Below are 22,809 nucleotides of genomic sequence, written 5' to 3' on the forward strand. Positions count from 1 at the left end.
TGATGGCATACGGAAGGCTTTTAATGGCTGTACTCCTGGTATTTTATTCTGCTTCACATGTGCCAGAATGTTCTAAAGTTTGTGTATGTTAATTTTTTATATTACGTTCTATGTGTTTTAGATTGTAATTTTTTGAGAGCTGCCCAGCGAGCTTTGGATGGTGGGTGGTAACCAAACAAGATTTTCGGAGGACCATTTCCCATTAATGGATAAAATAGAAACTGAGCGGCTCAGAAGGGGTCTCCCAGGCCATCTAGTCTGGCCCCCGGCTCCAGCCAGCTCCGCTCATGACATAACAGAGTCATCCATGGATGCCCAGACCCAGGGAATGCTCACATGCCTTGTGCCAATGATGGGCAGAAGGAAGATTTCTGGATGTTGCAGACCTCTGTTCCTGAAAGCCCCTGCTGGCTCTCATGGCCAGTGGGCAAAGATGCCAAAACCCCTGGAAACCTACTTTTGCTGACTTATGCAGCCTGTTCACCCACATCTGCTGGGCTTAACAGAACTTTCTCTCAAGTTATGTGTAACCACTACGAACGGCAAGGTTAAAAGTTGCATCTGAGGGAACTTTCTGTGGGGTGCGGTGTCTCCCGGCATCAAAGAAGTGTGATTAGAAAAGTGACATGGGACTGAATGCCTGCTTCTGTGCATCTCTGTTCAGCCAGGGAGCCTGAGAAACCCACAGCCCGCAGGGACATCCAAGGGCTGCAGCCATAATCCCGCGATCCAACATCCCCTCCTGCCAAGCACCTCTAGCCTTTGCCAAGGGAACCTTTCCACACACGGTAACTTGGACATTGTTATGGACAGCCTCCAGGGTCTGGATCTCGCAAAGCTGTGAAATCCACAAAGATGGGAAGAGACGGAAGGAGCACTGCCTTTCACCCTGCGTGGGAAACGGGTGCTTGGCTGGCTGTTATGGCCACACCCGCCCAGCTGTTGCTGCTGCCACAGCCTTTGCAGCGGCTGGAATTACAGTCTGGCTGGGAGACGTGGGGAGTGGCCCCCAGGAAGAATTAATCACCCTGATCTCGCATAACAGGTGCTGCAGAGTACCAGCATTACTGGTGGGAAATGATCTTTCCCCCCTGCTCTTGCTTCATCCCAAAGGCCGACTCACTGCAGTCACTACCAGCTTGCTGGCACCAATAATTCCGCATGTGGGTCAGTGCCAGGTTAAATCCACTTCAAAGAGTATTTACATGCACAGTGTCTGGACGGGAAGCACCTGGGATGCAGCTTGTGAGCAGTAGGAGCATGCAGGACAAGCGCTGTCAACGCAAGGCTCAGCCTGAGAAACTTTCTTCAGTGTTGGCTACTGGCTGGCATAGAAATAAAATAAATTGTAATACTATAATAACTGCATAGAAAGTGAAAACACATTAAAGAGGATAAGCAGGGCCACACACCCTTCCGCAGCGGTGCTGGAAAGCCCTGCTGGATCGCACCACAGGCCTGCCTAACCCAGCATCCCATACCCAACCGTAGCCTGCCAAATGTTTTGGGGAAGTGCAGGAGCAGGATATTTAATTATCTGTTAGGTCTGCGTACCACCCAGCAGGCAAATGCCTTTGGGGCAACTTTTACAAGCATAAAACACCCAAGCAGCAGCAAGCCAAGGGAAAAAATACAACAACGCTAATGAAGTAATCTAATATTAAGCACCAAAAATGTTAACAGCATCAGGGAATGAACAGCTTGGTCTGCGGTCGGTCACTAATGGTGGGAGTTGCAGGAACGTGGAGGGCCTTGGGTCCTCTCCCCCCCTTTCCCAGTCTCATCCTTCGTTGGTCCTGCGGTGTTTCTGCTCCCGCAAGTGACCTGATCCTCCACACCTTGAGTCCAGGCAGGCTGGTGAAGCCACCACTTATCTGTTTGCCTCTTGCCTCAGGGTGGCCCTCCACGGCCCTGACAGGAGGCCTTTGCCGCTCCTCATGGGTTCTGCGAAATGGCCTGCTTTCCCGAGGAAACTCATCCAGATCAAGCCACCCCAGACTTCCCCTGCCCTGCAAACCTCCCCTGCCCTGCCCCCCACAGGCAGGGGACTTCCTCCCTACTTCTGTGGCTGGGATGGAGCAGGGCTCTTTCTCCCTCACCATTCCCCTTATCACACCCAGCCTCGCCCCTGGCCTCTTCCTGGGGAGGGCAGGCCCCCTGGAACACCCAACGGCTGGGTGGCCTCTCCTATCCGCAGGAATTCTTCCGGTTTTGAAGGCTGGCTGATGCAGCCCAGTGCTGCCAGACCAGGCATGGCTAGGCTCAAAAGAAAGCACTGGGAGAGAAACCGGAGCCCCCGGGACAAAAGGGCAGCTCCCTTCCTCCATCGGGCTCCCTTCCTCTGCGTGTTGGGTCCTCCACCAATTGCTTAGGGCTTCCCCAGCTTCTGCAGTCCACCCACCCCCACATTCCAAAAGGCTGGAATGCCTCCCCAGTGCTCCAGTACTGCCAGTAAGAGCTTTAAGCTCTAGCAGGCCAGCACCCTGGCTCTATCTACCATAAAAAATGCACATATGCCCAGGAGCATCTCTGAGGCTGCGTTAAGCCCTTTGGCAGAAACGGGTTCCTACCCAGGTGGCTGCTCTCCCAAAGCAGGGAAAGCTCTTTGCTTGAGGGCTGAGACTGGAGCCAGCAGCCTACAAAGATTGTGGAGAAGGAGAGGGAAGACTGAGATGGGCACTTTGTTCTGCATCTGTCTGCAATTTTTTAACTGTCCACTCAAAAAAGTTGACCTTTCTGCCTAATGCGTGGGTGCACAACCCACCGTCTGTGGGCCACAGGTGTCCTGCAGTCTTTAGTGGACCATGACTACAGGTGTTGCTGAAACACGGTGGTGTGGCAGCAAAGAGTGGTGGTGGTTTTTAGCAACAAACGGCAATGATCAAAAGGTTCATATGTAGGTAAGAAAGTGTAATTCGTCCCTCTTTAGCCTCCGTCACAGTTCATTGCTGATTTTTTGCTCTTCCTGCACTGGTCAAAAGTTAGTGGTGCGGCGGCAGTGGGAATGCAGCCAGCAGAGGGTTGTAGGAAGTAGGAAACAGCCCCTCGCCACCCTGAATGTGCTTACCACTGGGCTGACATGCAAGACGTCTCTTATATCATGAGAAATTCAGCAATATACACATATGTGTGTGCACCTATCATTCTCATCAGCAATGTACACATTTTGTAGGAACTGCCCCAGTACATGCATTCTGGAGTGCATGTTTTGTTTGGAGAACTTCCTATCGGGAAAGGGGTGAATCCTGAAAAACAACTGCATTCCAGCATGTAAAATCTAAATTCTGGTTTCTCAAAGCGCAGTGTGAGCAAAATTCTCCCCCATCCTTAGGTTCTAGGTCCTTCCCAAGAGAAGGAATTTTCTGTGCGATCAGCCCTGCTTCCCCTCAATCAGGGAAGCACTTCCTGGAACAAATCCATAGCCTCGTGACCATAGTCGACATGAGGAATATTCCTGCAGCCTATCAAATGAATGTATTTGATATATTTTGCTTGCGTTTGGGGAACCTTGCTCAGGAAGCCTGCTCTTTCAGGGATGTTAACAATGATCAATCTGTAGCATTTCCCACCCCCGCCTCTCTCTCTCTCTCTCTCTCTCTCTCTCTCTCTCTCTCTCTCTCTCTCTCTCTCACACACACACACACACACACACACACACACACACACACACACACACTTTTTTACTTTGCTAATAACTAGTGAGAGGAAAGCTGCATCACAGAGCAACCTGACACCCTGCACAGTTTCCACAGAAGCACTGAGAAAAAAATGCAAGGCACTTGCTTCCACTTCTTGGCTGAAAAATTCCTTCCTTCCTAGAATCATCATTCAAGTTAGGGGGGAAAGAGGACGTTCTTGAACAGAGAAGGCTGCTTTTGTCTTCCCCCAGCATCGTTCCCTGATCCATCCCCTCAGCCCCAAAAACCTTCAAACATATGACTAGTTGTGACTCTGCATGTTTGTGTGGAAAGCAGACACAGACAGAGCCCAGTGCTCCAGGAAGTGGGAGGCATGAGTAAGCTGAAGGTTTTTCTGATGAACTGAGTCAGGACTGAGCTGGAACGTCTGTATCAGGCTGGGGAGCATTATGACGCTGGGAGCAAGCAGCAAAGCTTCATGCACCTTTCTGATGCGGAGAAGCATTTTTCAGCAGTTGGAAAGTGTTGGTCTGGATTTTCAGCAGTTGGAAAGCGTTGGTCTGGATTAACACTAATCCCTTCTGTGGGGCAGTAAAGGGCAGGCACTGGAGGACTGTGGTTGGATAGGAGAGAGATGACTGCCAAACCTACTCAGTTGGTGATCAAGTTCTACACTCACAGCCTCAGTTTTGCACGAGTAAAATGGGAAGTCTCTAAGCCAGGGGAGGGATAGTTAAATGTGGGTAGTAAGTGCTTTTGTACATGTGGAATAGATTCAGCTAGCGGGTGCCACCATGGCCACATTATTGATAGAAGCATCATAAACCATGCAATGAGACAAGAGACATACAGGCAGCCTGAACGGCGAGTGAAAATGGGAAAGCTGCTGGCTGCTATTTTCTGCCTCCATACTTGCCCCGGTGAAAATCCTCTGTGCAATTCATCTAATTCAGTACCATACTATAGACACAGCCCAGTTTTAGACCAGACCTGTGCATAGGACTGGTAATGTCCTGTATCCATTGTCTAAACCAGAGCTTCTCAGACTTGGGATCTCAGCCTTTGTGGGCTGAGCTATGGTGGGCTTCCCCCTCTCATTTCTAAGGGGGGCAACATTGTGTGACCTCTTTAAGAGAAGAATTATCCCCCTCTATATCATGTTTAAATGCTATTCATAGTTATTATATATCTCAATGTTATTTGTTATTTGTAAATGTAGCATCATATTGTTTAGGTCTTTATATCACAACTGACTTTTACTCAAATTTTATATTGCAGTTTTAACACTTTTAAAGGTTTTATCATAGATTTCATCATGTTGCTGTATTTTATGGTTCAGTTTTACCAAACTTTGCTAAAGAGAGCACTTTGGCTACCTTTGCTTAGAAAGCTTTGGCTATTGGGCCATATGGAACTTCGAAATGGACCACCATTAAAAATTTAAAATAAAATATGTACAGAGTTAACTGCTGCTATGATGCTCGCATTTTCTGTTCCAAAGCAGGGCTGAAAAAGTATAGTTTACTGTAAGGGGAGGCTGAGCAAGGTGGAACAGTTAGGGCGGGAGTCAGGAATTCTTTGGACGTTCTCACACTGCTGGCATGGGGCCCCAGCCATTTGCCTGGAGACACGCACTCGCACTTCATTCACACATGCCACCTGGGAAGGCAGCAGCCTGCGAGTGCAAAGACAGATTGCTCTTTCCCCACATGCAGTTTGCAGCCACTGACTTTCCACACTGCAGGATGACAAAGCACCATGCAAGATGCAAAGCAGCCAGCTGCCCACAGAGGAGGAAGCTGTACATTACCCAGAGATCTGTGAGAAGTCCGTGTGTGTGTGTGTGTGTGTGTGTGTGTGTGTGTAGGGGGGTGAAAGTTCAACAGACCTTTCCAGTTCAGCTCCCTAGATTTCTTTCCATTCCCGTCTCCTGTGCTTCTTGATTCAATGTGTGCCAAGTTGAGCCAGCATGGGGAACTCTGTGCTTTTTAAAAAGGTGGCTATTTATGCATTTTTAAAAAATGTGGTCTTGACATTTGTGCAAATTACATGCTTTTAAATCCATCTTTGCAATGTATATGCATATGCTCCTAGGGAGAAACCCTGCTTAGTCCTTTCAAAAACCCCTTTGTAAAAGGATCCTGAATTTTGAAACTCCTGACAAAACCGACAGTTCCTATAAATGGAGGAGCTTGTTCTTGTTCACTTTCCTGAGCACCGAAACTCTCAGTAAACAGTGAAAAAGGTGCAGGACACTGAGAAGTCTCAGGTACACATATAAAAACTGGAGGATCTTATTATGATCTACTCGCAACCCCTTTCATGAGCAGAGATTCATTCACAGCTTTGCTCTCCCTAGACAAGGAACTTTTTTGACAATTGTCAGGGAAAGCAAAAAACAATCTAAGCTATTTGTAGCCTTATTTCCCCAATGTTCCTGGACTATGCCCACTGTGATTCGATAGGAGGCTCTTCCCAGAACATGGATGAGGCAAAATTGTTCATTTTAGAGCCTTTGTTTGGGTTTCACCTGCAAAAGACCCTAAAAAACAGTTGGGCACATTTCAAGGCCATATTTAAAAAATGTGCTGCCATCTCCCAGGTTGACAGTGGCAAAGGGGACCCTGGGGAGAAGTGACGGGGTCTGGAGAAGAGGCTGGCAGGCCAAGGGGCTGTATCCAGCCTGTGGGACAGAGATTCCCTGTACTTTAATTTGGAATACTGGACCAGAGTTGGGGAGGTCCTGGTTTAATTCCCCATTCAACCAAGAAGCGCACCAGGTAACCTCCCTCCCTCCCTCCCTCTCTCTCTTCTCCAACCTACCATGCACGTTAAAAATAGGAGCTTCTGGGAGGAAAGGTGGGATATGAACATAACAATAAAAAACTGAGATGCCCTTATATAATAAACCAACCCCAAGTGAGTGGCTAGATATCTTAGAAGGCTTTCATGTATATTGTCACTGACAAGTCAGAAATGACGTGACAGCACATGCCAACAACACACTCCAGTGGCAGTGAGTGTCAGAAGCATTTCCATTTGCCTGCTTCCACCTACAGCCCATTAACTTGAATGGAGGACCGTAGCTGAAGGACCCAGGGAGGGGCTTCCCAGTGAGACTTGCTTGTGCAGCGGTCCTGTCACCTGTCATGGGGTCCAGGCAGCATCCTGCCAGGAACACTCTCATCTTTTCCCACAGTTACTTCCATCTTTTCCCTCCCACAGAAAATCCATCAAGGAGGGCAATGGGCATCGCTGCCAGTGTTCTGTGGCAGTGCTTGGAGAATATGGGAACCTGGCTGTATACCAAGTCAGGCCTTGGGCCCATCTAGCTCAGTGTGACTGACTCTGACGGCCAGCAACATGCACCTGGATCATTGCGCAACTCCGGCACATTATTCTGCAATCCAGTACACGGGAAACCAGTTTATGTCCCTCTACCAAGCTGTTCATTCTTAAAGTGCCTGTAAACCAGCTCGGCCACATTTCAGAACTTTTCTCCTTTCAAAAGTCTCGCCTTTCTATTCCTGTCATCACAACTCCTACTTGCAGGAACAGCTTATGTTCTAAAATGAGAACTCTGCAGAATAATTTATTTTTAAAAAGTCACATGCGGAACTTTGCTCCAAGCAGGTCAAACAATTAAGCTTGCTTATAATATATAAATATAATCATTTTACAAAGCAACAAAGCAGCAGCCATGGAAATGAGGCAGTTGTGTGAGTCCTCAAGAAGTGTGGTAAATACAGGGGAAATTTGTCTTTTTGGCCCTCTGCCTGGAGGGCAGTTCTCAACACATTTCAGAGTAAGAGGCAGCAAATCAAAATGGCAGCCGTCTTTCCAGAAATCAACAAGTAGGATGTTTCCCTGAAAGATCCCTGGCAAGATGAATGCGGGAGAACACCTGGCTCTGGAATGTACCCCAAAGGGACTGCCTACCAGACGGCTCTTAAGGGCGCCAAAGACTGGTCTGGTGGCCACCTTGCCAAGCCTCAAGGTTGGGGCCTGCAAGTGCCTGCCAGGAGGGAAGGGGAAGGGGACAACTTGGCTGTCTCTGCCTGCCTTGCCACATCTCGTAAGGAACCTCCCGCTGCATTTGGGGTCTGTGCAGGCGTTTGTGATGTCTCCGGTGGAGCACCTTGCCTCTCCTGGTGTTCTGCTGCCCAGATGCACCCAGGGGGATGCCAGGAGGATGGAAGCCCCTTTCATGGCGCAGGACATGAGGCCCCAGTGAGAGGAGAGCCTCTGTGTGCCGCTTGCAGCAGGGATGTTTGAAGTGCCTGCATTTTTTTGGGTCAGGATATAAATCCAATAAATAAAATAAAATAAATAATACAATTCCTTTTTCTTGCCATATAATCTGGAGGTGGTCTCTCACTATCAGTTTCCGTCACATGATTTGGTGAAGTGTGTGTGTGTTATGTATCTTATATGTTATTATGTGTCATTCTGTCATTTGCTGGCCTATTGATGTGCTCTTGGTATTACCGTATTTTTTGCTCTGTAAGACGCACTTTTCCCCCTCAAAAGTAAGGGGAAATGTCTGTGCGTCTTATAGAGTGAATATGTGTGTGCAGTAAGTCTGTCAGATGTGCAGCCCATGGGGAAGTGATGGGGAATGTGCCTGTGATTATGTGCCCATTTGATTCAGAATATTTTTTTTCTTGTTTTCCTCCTCTAAAAACTAGGTGCGTCTTATGGTCAGGCGCGTCTTATAGAGCGAAAAATATGGGATTTAAATTTGCATGATTGTGATTGTACTTGCCTATTTTGTGAACTACACCAAGCACAATGTATTGGGAAAATGTAGTGTACAAATTCACTGGTGCACTTCCATGAGGCTGGTTAAACACTCTGATATGTGTGCTAAGCAAAGGATGTTTTAAAAAGTCAGATTCTGCACCAAGGAAACATGAAGCATAATTCTGTGACCCAAATAATTAAACAAGTCAACCTGCGGGGTCTATGTTACATAATTTAGTTTTCCTCCTAGCAACAGAGAAGAAAAAACTAATTAGAGTTTTAGAAGTATTCCCCCTACACCACACACCCCACCACAAGTGTAAGTCCTGATTAACTACCCCGTTCAGAGACTTCAGCAGACTTTCCCTTCCTGTTCTCAAGCCTATCTCTAAAGTCACAAGGTAGAAACATCTTCTTTTTTCTTTTTTTTAGGAATTCTGCGGTCCTTTTTCTGGATTCTGCAGCTGCTACCAACACATGTAATGCCATGAAGATACAAAGGACACAAACAGCCTTGCTCTATTATGTTTAGGAGGCACCTGGAAGATCAGTCAGAGGAAAGAGGGGCAAGTCACAGAGACGCATTCTGCGACTGAAGAGGCAAAATTCTAATGTGTGCCACTTTAAAATGCAAGCACAGGGCACCCTGACAGTTTAATGCCTCCTCTATTTAAAACAACAAACAAAATAAAGGATTCAGATAATGAAATGAGCTATCACATTAGGAGCCAGTTCCACAAAGACCTTCTTTCCAATTTCCTAGTAAACTGCACAGAAGCAGGTTTTTAGCTGGGGGAGCATTCAGTAGAAACACACATTGCTCAACACAGTCCTCACTGTAAGCCATGAGAGGTGGAAACCTCAGCAAGCTAGTCACAAGATCAGGAGAGGACTGGGTCTATTATGTTGAGAAAGCCATATGGCTCCAAGTCACCAGAAAGAAAAGAAAAAGTCCTCGCATCTGCCTCATGACAACAGCCAAGCTCCACCGACACCGTCAGCCGCACTTCTCTCAGTCTCGTGTCTCCAAAAACAACAAACATCTGAAGCCAGTTAGCAGCTGAACTGAGTTCACTGTGGCACTGCTCAGAAACAATCGAAACCTGCAGACAGAGGCGGAAGGGTGCACACTGCCAAAGGCACAATGTGGATCAGACACACTGAAGAAATAATCACCACCACCATACGGAAACTGCGGTTAAGAAAGGGCTGCACTGGGACAGTCTTTCCAACCTGGCACAGTGCAGATAAGTCAAACTACAAGTCCCACTATCCCCAGCTAATATGGTTGACAGCTGGGATGACAGGAACTATAGTCCAGCATGTCTGGACGGGGCCAGGCTGGGGAAGAAAGCAAGGCTGCATTCACTCCTGCCTGGAAAAACAAGAGGAGCCCGACGGGCCCAGGGGGAAAATGCAAAGACAGACAGTGGGTGAGACAGTCAGTCCGCCGTCCATTTGTCTCTGGGGCCTAAGTTGCAAGGAAGTAACGGGGCCAACAAAAGGCAGCCCCAAGGGCCAGATCCGGCCCATGACTGCCAGCCAAGGTGGCCAGGAACACCAGAGGGCAGCTGAACACAGCAGCTGCTCAGCCCTGCCTGGATCGCCCCAACAGCTTAGAGGACAGCAGGCCTCCCTGATGTAAGCAAGCATCACGAAAGCAGGCTCGGGTCGGGTTTCCCCTTCTATTTTAGTGTTCAAGCACCGAGCCAGAGGATGGGAGCCACCTGTGCAAACACACCACTTTCTGAACTCACAGATCTGTTTTCAGTCAGACTGACTTGGAGCAGCGAAGGGAGCCTGATGCAGCGCTGACACGGAGCACGCCATGCCCTCCCTGGCTGCTGGGGAACAGCTGGCCGGTTGTTCTACCCTTTTAACCCAAATCAGCCAGAGATCGCTTTGAAGTCGGAAAAAGAGAAATGCGTCCATTTGTAATGCCGTTTCCAACACAGCCTGAAAGGAACCGTGTGCTGGAGGAGAAAGGGGCGAGGAATTCCCACCTTCTTTGCTGAGACAAGAGTGGCCACTGCGCACACACGTGCTTCGGACGGTAAAGCAAAAGAGAGTTCCCATACACAAGCCTCAAGCCTTGGTGAGTGCCAGGGCAGAAGGTGCCCGTGGTCTGGGCTCATCCCAAGCCGAGGCGGGGCCAGCCCAAGTGCTTTGAGGGGCCAAGGCAGACAATCCACGCGCCCCTCTGCCACCCACATACAGGACAGGGTGCACTGCCGACCATTCGGTGATGTTGCAGCACTTCAGGGAAGACCATACTGGCAGCAATTCCCTTTGTTTTAACTCAGGTCCACATCTAAAGCAGTGAGGGGAAGGACCATTTTTATAGCAAAAGGGTTGTCTGAAGTGGAGCTGCAAAGATCTGTCCCTACTCATGCCTAACATTCAGTCTGTCCTTCAAAGATGCTCTAGAGACAACTTCAGTTTGAGGTAAGAGATGGTGGGGAGGCTTACCCATTTACCCCTTATACTTTAAAACTACTACTCCCTTTCCAGTTTTTTATTTAAGTAATTTTAAAAAAACTATGGTCGCTAAGGAACCTTATAATAATCAGAGAACCAGTGCGGTGTGGTGGCTCCACTTCCTGCTTGCCATGAAACTCACTGGGTCATGCTGGATCAGTCATGAGCTGGCTTGTATGACACAGAGGCAAACTGTAGGTTAATTAACCCAGGATATGCAAGGGATGTGTCCCATTCATAGGTTGTTAGTGTGATATCTAAACCAGATACTTCAGGTTGTTTGTGGATTAAATTAACCTAAGAGGTTAACCTGACACTAACAACCTGAAAACAATGCAACCTGGAGACGACTCGCATACACGGCATGTGTACAGCAAATGGTTTAATTAAAACACAGTTTGCCACTATTACATGCAAACTGACTCAGGGACTCTCCACCTAACCAACTCACAGGGTTGTTGTGAGGATAAGATGGAAAGAAGGCTCACATGCGCCACAATGAGCTTGTTAGAGGAAAAAAGTGGGATATAAACATAATTAAGTGAATAAAGGTGCAACAGTATGCATGTTTTGACAGAAACTGTTTTCTGGCTGATTGTAGGTATTTTTCTATCTAAACATGCATATAACTTTTCCCTAAATAATCTGAAGATACCAAAACAACCAATTATTAAATGAATGAGAAAGGAAACTCAACACAACAAAAGGCAGCATTCTAATGAATGTCAGCCAAAAATATAGATAGTAGCCAGCAGGGTAAGGCTCAGATCAAAGTTTAAACATGTTTAAACATGTTCAAAGTTTGAACATCTGGTTCAGCCCTGGGTCCATGGCCATGTATTGGAGGGGTGGAGATATCTGCAAAGTTCAAGCAGCAGTAAGTTTTCACCCTGACATATAAACTTTCTGAGATTGCAAAACATGGGTCAGAAACCATCAGGCAGTGGAAGCAGAATCAAGCCAGGCTACTAATTTGAATTGAAAATCTTACTTGTGTGCATTTTTTAAAATATTCTACCACTGCCCCCCCCTCTCCATATTTAGAAGCTTGGTCAAGAACATAATTGCAAGGAGATGCTAAACTTCACAGCATGCCCCCCCTCACCAAGGGCTAACATTTTCACATCAAAGACATCCCAAGCAGAGTTTAACCCTGTCAACAGCTGGCTGCTAATCTAGAGTTTTCTTTCCTTATGGAGATGGGAAGGGAAGGAGGGAGACAAGGGCACAGGACAGATTAGACTGGGAATCCTGGCTAAACTCCTTCTCCATCCACAAGGATAATCATCTTCATCCAAAGCAGCTGACTCCAAGGCAAGCTTCTCCCTGTGAGAGTTTCAAGAAAATGTCCTAAAAATGAGGAGGAAGGGTGTCCCCATGAAAGCTTCCTGAAATGACTGGCCCAAGGTGGACAAGGGTACAATCACAGCCTAGACCTCAGCAGCAATTACGCATTCTGGGGGGACTTTTTAGAGGAAGCGGCCGAGCCTCGGCCCTCTTCGCTTCTCCTATCTCCTTTCTCACTTGCAGGATGCAGGCATTTCCTCAGGGGAGGGAAAAGAGTGAGGAGAGTACCTGAGAGACACAACGTGAGATGGGAATGGATGAGATGGTGGGGCCTGGAGGAGCAGAGATCTCAGAAAGCCAATCATGAGGAGACAGGGAAGCCGCCTGGGGAAGGGCTCTTGGGCTTGGTCGAGCCCCCACCTGCTTGCGTAAGAGTCCAGCTCTGGTCTCCGGGTGGGGCTGGGAAAACTCCTGCCCAAATATCTGCAACTGCTGGCCATACTGAGCTGAGGGTTTGAGGCAGATTTTTACCCATCGTCCTTCCAGGGCCATCGAAAGGTATTTCAGGAGCTGTGGCCAAAATCCAGATAAGTCTACACCTCACATCTGAGACACAACCCAGCCAAAGAGTCTCTCAGTGAAATGGGGGCAGCCCAGAAGCACATGGCCCACCGCTGAAAATAGGACACTCAGTCTGGGCAACGCTTGGTCCCTTTCTTTGTGCTTTCCGGGATCCACCTGACTCCCACAAAACCCCTCCTCCTCCCTCTTGCCTCACATTGGAGTAGGTCCAGCTCAGCCCCTTAGGATCCCAAAAGTGCAAGGAAAGCCCCGCTTTCCTCAGGAAACAGCATCAGGAAGCCGATTCCCAACCAAAGGGGCTTTGGCTAAAAAAAGGTCCGGGCGATGTCGGTAACCGCTGGGTAAACAAACCCAGTTGCTGGCCTGGCAAAAGGCAGGAAAAGGCCGCGGTTTCCTCTGACCTCACCAGCCCAGCAGCTGTTGTATGAGATAGGGGAGTGTTTGAGGAACTAAGAGAAAGGCTGCACAAGGCTCGGGAAACTGGAATGGGCAGAGAGGGCAACCTCACTGGCTCAGAGGCGGCTGTCCCCAGAAGCCCTTGTCAAGACAGTCATCCATTTGTGAGGAGAGGGGTGGTGGGGCCCAGCTTTCGAACCATGGCATGCCTCCGTCCAGAAACATGGGGCCTGATGGTGGTTACTCAGTGACTAGGCAGGGAGAAAGGAACTCCCCAGGGAGATCTCGGCAGGAACAGCTGGATCATGAATCAGACTGTGAATGGGCGCCCCTTGTGGCTCCTTGAGTGTGCAGAATTGTCATGCAACATCATCCTAGCATGACGTGCTCCTTTTACAAACACACAAAATCAGTCCATTCGTTAAATGTTTATGCTGCTCCAAAGAGTTCACAGCTGTGCTCTTCACCTTTTAGCCGCAGAACCTTTACAGGCTGAGCGGCAGCAACTGACCAAGCTTTACCCAGTAAGTTTGGTGGCTCAGTGAAGATGGAAAAAGTTCCCCCCAGCCCCTAAGCCACACTGCTGCCCTAGATAAGATGCAATCCGCTGGAAGTTCTTTTGTGCAAGCCCTACTGAAGGTGATCTGGCATGGCAGCCCATAACGTCCTCCCAGTCTGGCTCCCTTTGCGCTTCACCTGGCTGACTGCTTTGCTGGTTGCCGATGTTAATCTCAGTGGGGCTGCACCCCGTGGCTCAGTCCCAAGCTTGGCCCCTGAGTGTCCCCCTCCCGCACTGCTGCTACACAGCATCACTGCTTTTGTGTGGCTAATGGTGGCCTGAAAACGGCAATGCCAGGAGCTTGCCAGGAGGGGACAGGGCTCCCCAAGAGGACACACAGCTGTGGTGCCAGCAGTATCTGGCTTGTGGGGGGTGCAAAAGGAACAGTGCCTGCTAATTGTACATTTACTTTTCTTTGATCACATTTAAGAATTATTCAAATTATTAAAAGTAATTTTAAGTAAATTTCTAAGTGTTGTAACAAACAATACCATAGAAGATAAAAATTAAATTAAATACTGCAGATATTGCTACAAGCGGCAATCACCTTTCTGGGAATGCGTGTTGGGAAAAGCATGCCTGCGCAGGGACTGAAAGCCCAGGAGTGCCGGCGCCTGCCTGATTCGTGGCTAGAGGGAGTTGCAGGGGTGGAAAGCCCTGCTTTGCGCTATGGAGACTGGGCGGCAGCGGGGACTGTAGCAAGCAAGCCGCAGACAGGCAGGCAGGCAGGCAGGCAAGGGGGAAGCCGGCTCCTGTGGCGCCCAGTGTAGCCCTGCTGCCCCCTTTTGGATAAAACAGGATAGAAGTCCAATTAAACAAAGAAAAGCCCGTGCGGTGAGGATGGAGCCTCACCAGGGCTTAGCCACAGGTTCTGGAGCCTGGCCCAGTGGCATCTTGGGCTTGCTGAACCTGCAGGCCCCGAAACGGAAAGTCACAGACTCACAGGCTGGGAAGGGGCCTCGGAGATCAGCTCCCCTCCCATGCAAATTATGCAATGGGGGGCGCAGCGACGACCGACTCCCTGACCACTGGGCCACCCAGCCTGTGCGTCACTCAGGGATGGCAACACACGCCGCACACATGGCTTCCCCAGGTCTCAAGGGCAGCCCCTACCACACTGAGGACCAAAGGGAGAACCAAATGTCTCAAAGGGGAACATTTCTCCTTAAACCAAGCTGAATTTGTCCCCTTTCAGTTTCCTTTGCAGCTTGCTGCCAAATTTCAATGGCAAACCATTAATTTTTGCCCCTGGCAAACATTAGCAGTGCGGTGGCAACAGGCGGACACTCGCTTGGGGGGAGATCGCCCCACGGACCCCTTGAGGCTGCCCACCCTTGGTTCAAATACTGTTAAACAGCCTTCACTGTCAGGGCATTTCTCTTAAAGCTTAGCCAAACCCTGACTCCAGCCACACCTCTAGTTATCGGAAAGAGCCTGCTTGCTCCTTGGGAATCCAGGCATTTGTCCTTGGCCCACCGGCCTCGCCAGCATCAAATCCTACTGGCATGGTCCAGCAGGTCAAGGAGCATGACCGGAGCAGGGCCACCCTGGCTTCCGCCACTTCTGCTCTGCATGCAGGGGGTGGCTTTGTGCAATTGGGTCGCTCTTTGCCTTGGCCACAGTGCTTAAAAGTGTGGATTGGGCCAGGTAAGGCTACACATTATACTAAAGGCATGTTTGTGACTGCTGGGGGCTGAGAAAGGGCTTGCCCTTTCATGGCATACCTGCCATGGTGGACACAGCCAGTCACAATATATTCTTTTTCTAGAAAGTAAACTGGAAAGACTGAAGGTGACCAAGAACCTAGATTCAAGGAAGAGCACAAAGCTACTTTCTTGAACCAAGACACGGATGGTGCTGGAGGGTTTCGCGTTGCAAGCCAGCCCTCCCAGCTGTTGTTTTAAGTCATTCTTTTAGAAATACCGTAAGAAAGACAATAAAAACCAGGGGAGTCAGGAGGCTGCCAGACACAGAAGAGCCTCCTGCCAGCGCAAAGGTGCTTTTGGGCAGCACACTGCCCAGCCGCACACTACTGCCAGCCTGCTCTCCGACATTTCCTTTTTCAAAACCAAAAGCGGGTTTCTGGGCCTGAATTGGCAGAGAAAAGAGAAGGTGGTGGGATGCTTGCCCCTTTATCTGTGAGAGTCAATTGTTTCACTCACGGTCCCCTCCCATGGCTTTTCATCCCAGGAAAGAAAAGGAACCTGTCATTCAGCTTGGGAAAGAGACACTTCTGAGCAGGAAAACAAACAAAAAAGAAAATAGTAATAATAAAAAAGCAGGAACAGGCAAGGGGACAGAAGAGAAAAGGTACACACTGTTGCCTATAATGCATGTTTGGCCCTTCCAGATACTGACTTAGAAGGTGGTTGAGGTGGACAGGTGAAGAAGCCAACAGAGACCCACTGCACTGAGCCAAGTGTGCATTGCTGTAAGTCTGGTCAAAATAGGAAATGCCACGCATTCACGGTGTAAGGAAACAGCACCGCCTCCTGAACTGCTTTGCCAGTCCTGCCTCACCAATTGTACTTGTTTTTATTCTCAAGTTTTTAAAAAATCTTTGATTTTAGTCAATTCAGGATCATTACAGCCATGATGAGAAAGACTAGATCTCCTTAGTGCACCTTCTTCTTTTATGGAACTATCATCTGAGGAGTTATTTTTCTTAGGAGCCATCCAAGTAGCAGCAAAGCCTACAGATCTAGTAGCTGGGCTCTGGTAATGCAGGAGTAGAAATTTACAAAACCGAGAAGGCGATTCCCCAGATATAAGCACCTGGAAAAGCACTGGGTGGAACTGTCAAAATAGACAAATGCAATACGGTCCAGTTCTATGCATCCAGACAAGGAATCAGCCGGGCCCCAAGCGAACGCCTTTGTGCGCAGTGCCGGCTTCAGGTTTTTCTAGGGCCTTGGGCAAGATGCTCTCAAAGACGTCGTCCTTTAGTTCATTTGTACCTCCAGTTACTGCTCCTCTTCTGCTTTCTCAGTATCAGCACGGTGTGCTTCCCTGACAGGCCGACAGGTGGGCGGGGAGGAGACAGTGGCATGCCCTCCTCCCAACCTCTCCACCCCTGCTGTCCAGGCCAGTGCTGCTCAGGTAAACAAGGGTGTGGAGGGGCAACAAGGCCAGAGGACTGTTGTCGGTGGGCCTCTGCTGAGCCTTCGCAAATGCTTGACCATGCCTACACCAGCCTGCCAATGGTCCTGCCTGTGAAGCATGGGGAAGGGGAGGGTGTGTCGTGATCACAGGGCCCTCCAGGAGGGTACCACAACCAAGTGCCATTGCGAAAACGACAACGCATTCGGCCTTTTTTTCCAAACTGAGACTGTCCCTGCATGAAAACAGGTAATATAGAAGGCCGAAAGGTGAGCCGGGGTTCATGCCAGCATGACCACACTGCCCATTATCACGGGTAGGGCTCAACCACTGGGGGTGGGAGACAAGAAGGAAGGAATGGAGTTCCCTGTGATCAAGCATGGACTGCCCTTCTCCGCAGTGAGAAACAATGACAGCCCAGCTCACAAACTCCTGGGACTCTGACCACATGATTTCCAGACAAACATCAGCCCATTTTAATCCCTAGCTAATGAAATTTTGAAAGAAAACAAAACAGAAATCAACAGTGCTTTAGATGAAAGAACTCATATGGTGATGCAGCTGCGAAATCCAATATAAGATTCTTAGCATAAGGGAGAACAGCCTTAATATATTTCTTGCAATAAGAATATATAACCATATGCAGATATATAGATAGAAAGATAGGAAACAAAATAAAAACATGCACAAGTTATTCTTCTGGTAATATTGGATTTCATCAGGATTTTCATATATGAGCTCCCTGCCCCCCATTCTTATAGGGGCTTAATTACATACCTAAAGAGTCAAAATAACTGCTATTAGGGCCAAATTCAATTTTTGTTACTGTTGCTACAGTTAAATGGGGCAGGGAGGAGAAAAGGAGAGGGTTTTGCCCCACTTTGGAAGGGGTGTGTATGTATCGGGGGGTATCATCAGAAATACAGGGAGGAGAAAGATCAAACCCCCTCTTCTGTGGGGTGATGGCCCTGCTCCAAAGTGTGCCCTTCTGTTCTCAGGCTGTTCCTCTTTTGTCTTGTCAAGTGATCAGAAGGCACGAGCATAAGAAGCAAATGATTGCTTCTGGGTGGATCTTCTAGAAGGTTCAGGAAATTGCTAAAGCAAGGACCGTCGCCTCTCGGCAGGATAGAGAGGAATGACCCAATATATTGGAAAAGAACGAGGGAGCCTGCGTTAACTTTGCAAATTTGCACCAAGCAATGAATGGACATAATGAATGGAGAGCCAGTGTGGTGTAGTGGTTAAGAGCATGGGACTGGGACTCAGACGATCTGGGTTCTACTCCCCGCTCGGCCATGGAGCCAACTGGGTGACTTTGGGCCAGTCACAGACACTCAGCCCAACCTACCTCACAGGGTTGTTGTTGTGGGGATAAGATGGAGGAGGAGATGTAAGCTGCCTTGAGCCCTTTGTAGGAAAAAGGCAGGATATAAATCGGACAATAAATAAATAAAAATAAAAAAATAATCCATTTCCATCACTGTGGCACCAGGCTGTTAAACCAGAGGACTAAGAGGTTGATGCGTGAGTGTCAGTCATCCTGAAAACACGAGCACTTCAGGTCAAGAATAGAAGCAAGACGCAACGCGGCGCAATCATCCTAAGCACTCGGCTGCCGGATGTCCAGCCAAAGGAAGCTCCACTGCCGCGCCTTCCGCAGAGCCCATTCAAACTCCACGGCCCTACCTTTGACTTCCCGGTCATCCTTTTCAAGAAGCTGAATGTCCGTCCCAGGGTGGTCCCCTCCCTCTGCGGCTGCACCAGCTCCTCGGCCTCCACGGTGATGGCATCCAGCTGCCCACAGCTGCTGGTGCCGAAGCTGAAAGCATGGAAGGAGGCGAGGGTGAGGACGGAGGAGGGCAGAGAAAACCGAGCTCACCGAGAGGCTCGCAGGCACGTACCAGAGCCAAACAATCCCCCCTTTTGTTGTTATTGTTCCGCGAGCAGGAAGGGACCGGGAGGGACCGGCTCCCTCAGCGGCCCCAGTGACCTCATAGGGTGGCTGCTCCTATTCCCAGCTGGGGAGATGCAGCATAGAAGCATCTCTGTTTGCTTAAGCTCCACAGGCAGTTTGCAAAGAGGGAAATGGAAGTCACTGGGGCTGTGGAAAGGATTTCAGCGCTCCAGAGTTATCCCGCAGAATTCCTCAATTCAGGTGGCCCAGTCTGTCCCAAAAGACCAAAATGGGGGTCACATGGTAGTAGTATTATTATTTTATTATTTATAACTGTCTGGCTATAAGTTTTTATTGCTGAACTTTGCTGTTTTTATTTTTTTATGTGCTGTTTTATTACTGTATTGATCAACTTATTGTAATTAAATAAACAAAATGAACAACCATGTGTTATTAACATGCATTGTTAGTATTTATATAACTTGTTCAAACCACTTCTTCTGCTCAGATGTCTTTATAACAATTTAGTAAGATAGGCCACTGTTAATACTATTTTTATTTTTCTCATACTGCAGAAAATGTCCGTGCTGGAAGAACCATTCTAGGATATCACATGGATAAATTTCACATGAGATTAACGATATGTGAAAACCCACCTGTGCAATGGCAGAAACCACATGCTCTTACATACACCGTGGGTCTGGAACTACAGGAGAGTTCCAAGATCAAAATGCTGACAAGTCCTAACTCAAGTTAAACTCCTGAATGCATTCAGGATATGTGGTATTTTGTAAAACAGTATTTCAGATTGCTGAAACAGGGCCCTCTGCCACTTGAAATGAATGCTAAAAGTTGTGATTAAACTTTGCAAAGTGCCCCAAAGTGCTGCTAAGGTTTACCATACGTCTTTTTAGCTTAGCAGTACTTTAAAAAAATGGTGAGGGTTAAAGGGAAAAAATCCTTTACAAAACACAAGGCAGGATGGACTTCCAAGGTGAAGAAATAGCAAAACATTCCAGCTCCCCCACCAGCCTAGCAGCATAATGAAGATGGGAATCAGAGCTGGCAGGGCAACGATGAGGAAGAACAGAGCACTGCAAAGTACATGGAAAGAGAGAAAGAGGCTGTCATCCAAACTCAGAGAGAGAAGAGGGAGAGGCCCGGACCCGTGCGCCTGGGAATTCTGGGGTCCGTGGGACAGGCCCCCTAACCTTGCCTTCATCCCAGCCTGAGGCGTATTCTGCAGGGCTGAAATGCTCTGCTTCACTGGGCCTTTTCACCGCGTGAACTTTTTAAAGATCGTTACTCAACAAACCCAGACATTGGCACGTTCCGTGTCCAAATTTCTAAAATTTCAGGGGCAGATGCCATGGGGCTACTACAGGCATTTAAAAGCTCATAGACACACATTAGCATATAAATCACATGTGCTAGTTTAGATCTATATTTGCATTTACAAATTTAGAAATAACCAGTAGGAATCATTTAAGTTTCACAAAAGGCAACACCAGCCAATAGAGTTCTCACTCAAATAATCCTAAATAAATCATTCAATTAATTTGCATCTCAAACTAATAGCAAAAATTTCTCTCCTAAACTTAATTTCCACGCAAGGTTAAAGAGGGTTAACCCTTCCCTCTCCAGTTGCCATATTCCTTAAAATTACCCCTGCATTCAACTGGAGGGGGAAACCTTTTCTATTCTTACTGGTGGACCCCCAGGTCTTTAGAATACAGATTTGGGGCCAGAGCCCTGAAGGCTAACACTGAGCAGGCCCACTCCCAAGTTTATTTGTGTTCCTTTCTCTGCTGCCCCGAGCAAAATGAAAACACCAAGAGCACCACATGGGTTATCAAACAGTAAGCAGCGTAACTGTGACATTCCTTTCTCATTTCTCGTCCCCCATCCTTAATCCCCTCTTTTAACAACTCTGCCTGGGCCCCAGGTGGCCTGTGGAGGTCAAAAGGGCTCTCCGCAGTGCCTCATCCAAGAGGGCAGCAAGGAGCTCCTTTTTCAAGGGTCTTACAAAGCCAAGGGGCTACCGCCGAGGAATTCCAGCACCACAAGCAGCTGTGCATTTGCGCTGGCTGGCCCAGGAGATCTATGCGGCAGTCCCCCTCCAAGGGCGAGACGGAGAGCTCTCCATGGGGCAGAAGATGAAGGCGCCCAGGGAGGCGGCAGCCCTGGATGAACTCCCAGGAAGGTCATCACAGCAAGTGGGGATCAGTCTGGTCCCCACACACCAGCCAGAGAGGGAGCAGCTACAGGGAGCTCCCCGCACCCCTCCTGGCCAGAAGGAACACCCCTCTTCACTGGGACTGCAGACTCTGGACTCATCGCACCGGCCAGGGATCCAAGAGCTGCCTGAAGGCCTCTGAGGATAAACACCCCAGCAAGGGGAGATGCACTTAGCCTCAGAGGTGGCCGCCTTCTCTGTCAGAGGGAACCGTGCAAGGCCGATCTAAGGCCTGGATTGTGCTTCCCTTCCAGTCCCTTCTTCTGTGTTGTGTCCTTTAGATGGAAAACTGGAAGGCGGGGAGTATCGTGTTTATCTTTGCAAGCCACTTGGGGAGCCTTTTTTGGATAAGATTACCCAGCAGGATGTGTTTCCAGTGGCCTGCCGCCCAAGATCCTTCCTGCTGGAGACTCTGCAGGCAAACCGCATGGGCTTCCAGAGGACTGGGCTTCCCCCAGAGCAGGGCCTGCAGCACCTCTGCTCTATCAGGCCGCGTGCCGCCTTCCAGCCAGGAGCTGTTGCTCAACAACCACATGCATTTGTCAGTCAGTAGAAGCAAGAGGGCTGCTGAGCCCACGGGGGGCTGCCCTACATGGAGGGCAGGCTGCCTCCAGCTGTCGCGGGTCCCACAGGCCTCCTAGGAAATGCAGCTTACTCACATAGGTACTCCCACAACACGGATTATTTTCTTTAGAAGAGATGCTGAGTGGGTAGACTATCAGCCATGGTGGCTTATCATGTTGTCTGAACCCAGCCGGTGAGATGCCAGGAGAAGTGTCACCTCAGTGCCCTCCTGCCCAGCTCTCCCTTCCCGCATACACCCCACCTCTCAAAAATAAGCACAAGGACTGCCAGGGACTCCCAGAGGCCGTGGGGAAGGAGCGGCTCTTGAGGTCTGCCGGGCACTCTCAGGGGATCCTCTGCGAGGAGGCTTACCATTAGTGGTAATTAACAGCAGTGCCTCTTTTCCTAAGCTGAGCTGTTGTGGAAAGGTCAAATAACACATCCGTACAGACGCGGCGAGGATTTTACAAGCAGCAGCAGCAGAAAAACAACCTCCTCTCTGCCTAGTGCAAATCTTCCTAAAGCACCAGCATAACTACAAAGCAATTTTCGCCTTCCCACTGCTTGCTTTTCAAGGGCAAGAACACGACTCACCTGTTGGCCAGTTCCACCACGTCCGCATAAAGTGAAATTTCTGGTAAGGGGAGAGAACATATACGTGATTGACTTAAACTATGCAGCCCCCGTCTTTCTTCTTCAAAAGGCCCTCAGGAGTCTGCAAGATGCCCTTTAAGCTTCACAACAGTCAACAGCTAGAGCGATGAGCATCCTAAAAGCAATCAGCAGCTGCAAGTTAAGTAGTGGCAGCAGCAACGCAGTAAAACAGTCCCCACAAATTACCAGTTGAAACCCTTCGGCAAACAGGGCAGGACCCATAAAGATGGGGACAAGGGAAGGAATTCTGGAGCCACTTCCCAGCTCCTTTCTAGAGGGGGAAGGCACTTGAAGGAAGAGGAACTGAAAGGAAGGAGGGTTTGCCTGAGGGCAGGCTGTCCTGCAGATAACCTGGCCCCAGGCTGCCTGGAGGTCAGATCCCACAAGTTGCTCTGACAGCAAACAAGGGAAGAGCCTTAAGTGCCTGCAAAGGGCAGAAGCTTTCCCAAGTGATGTATTTTTGTCTCTGGGTGGCCTTAGGACCCTGCTGAGAGGCTACCCCCCCCCCCCACCACAATGCCTGAGTGAAGCTGGCGTGGAATGGTGGTCCGAGTGCTGGACTGGGGTGTTTCGGGTTCCAATTCCAGCTTGGCTATGAAGCACGCTGGATGACTTTGCGCCAGGATGCATATGTAATCAATCAGCAAGCAGGGCCCAATATTAGTCTAAATAATGTGAC

The 22,809-nt window shown here is 48.9% G+C and overlaps 1 protein-coding gene across 1 annotated transcript in view; it reads right to left on the minus strand.

The window, feature by feature from the left end:
- The window catches only part of ARHGEF2 (Rho/Rac guanine nucleotide exchange factor 2), a 131,164-nt gene that overhangs the window by 69,873 nt on the left and 38,482 nt on the right, over window positions 1-22,809 (minus strand). Inside the window, exons 5-6 of the mRNA XM_044449341.1 lie at window positions 22,071-22,110; window positions 18,469-18,601 (exon numbers count right to left, since the gene is read on the minus strand). Coding sequence (XP_044305276.1) covers window positions 18,469-18,601; window positions 22,071-22,110 — 173 coding nt within the window. The remainder of the gene's footprint in view (window positions 1-18,468; window positions 18,602-22,070; window positions 22,111-22,809) is intronic.

This window comes from Varanus komodoensis, unplaced genomic scaffold (assembly GCF_004798865.1).
Source record: "Varanus komodoensis strain SLA01 unplaced genomic scaffold, ASM479886v1 scaffold57, whole genome shotgun sequence".
Lineage (NCBI taxonomy): Eukaryota > Metazoa > Chordata > Lepidosauria > Squamata > Varanidae > Varanus > Varanus komodoensis.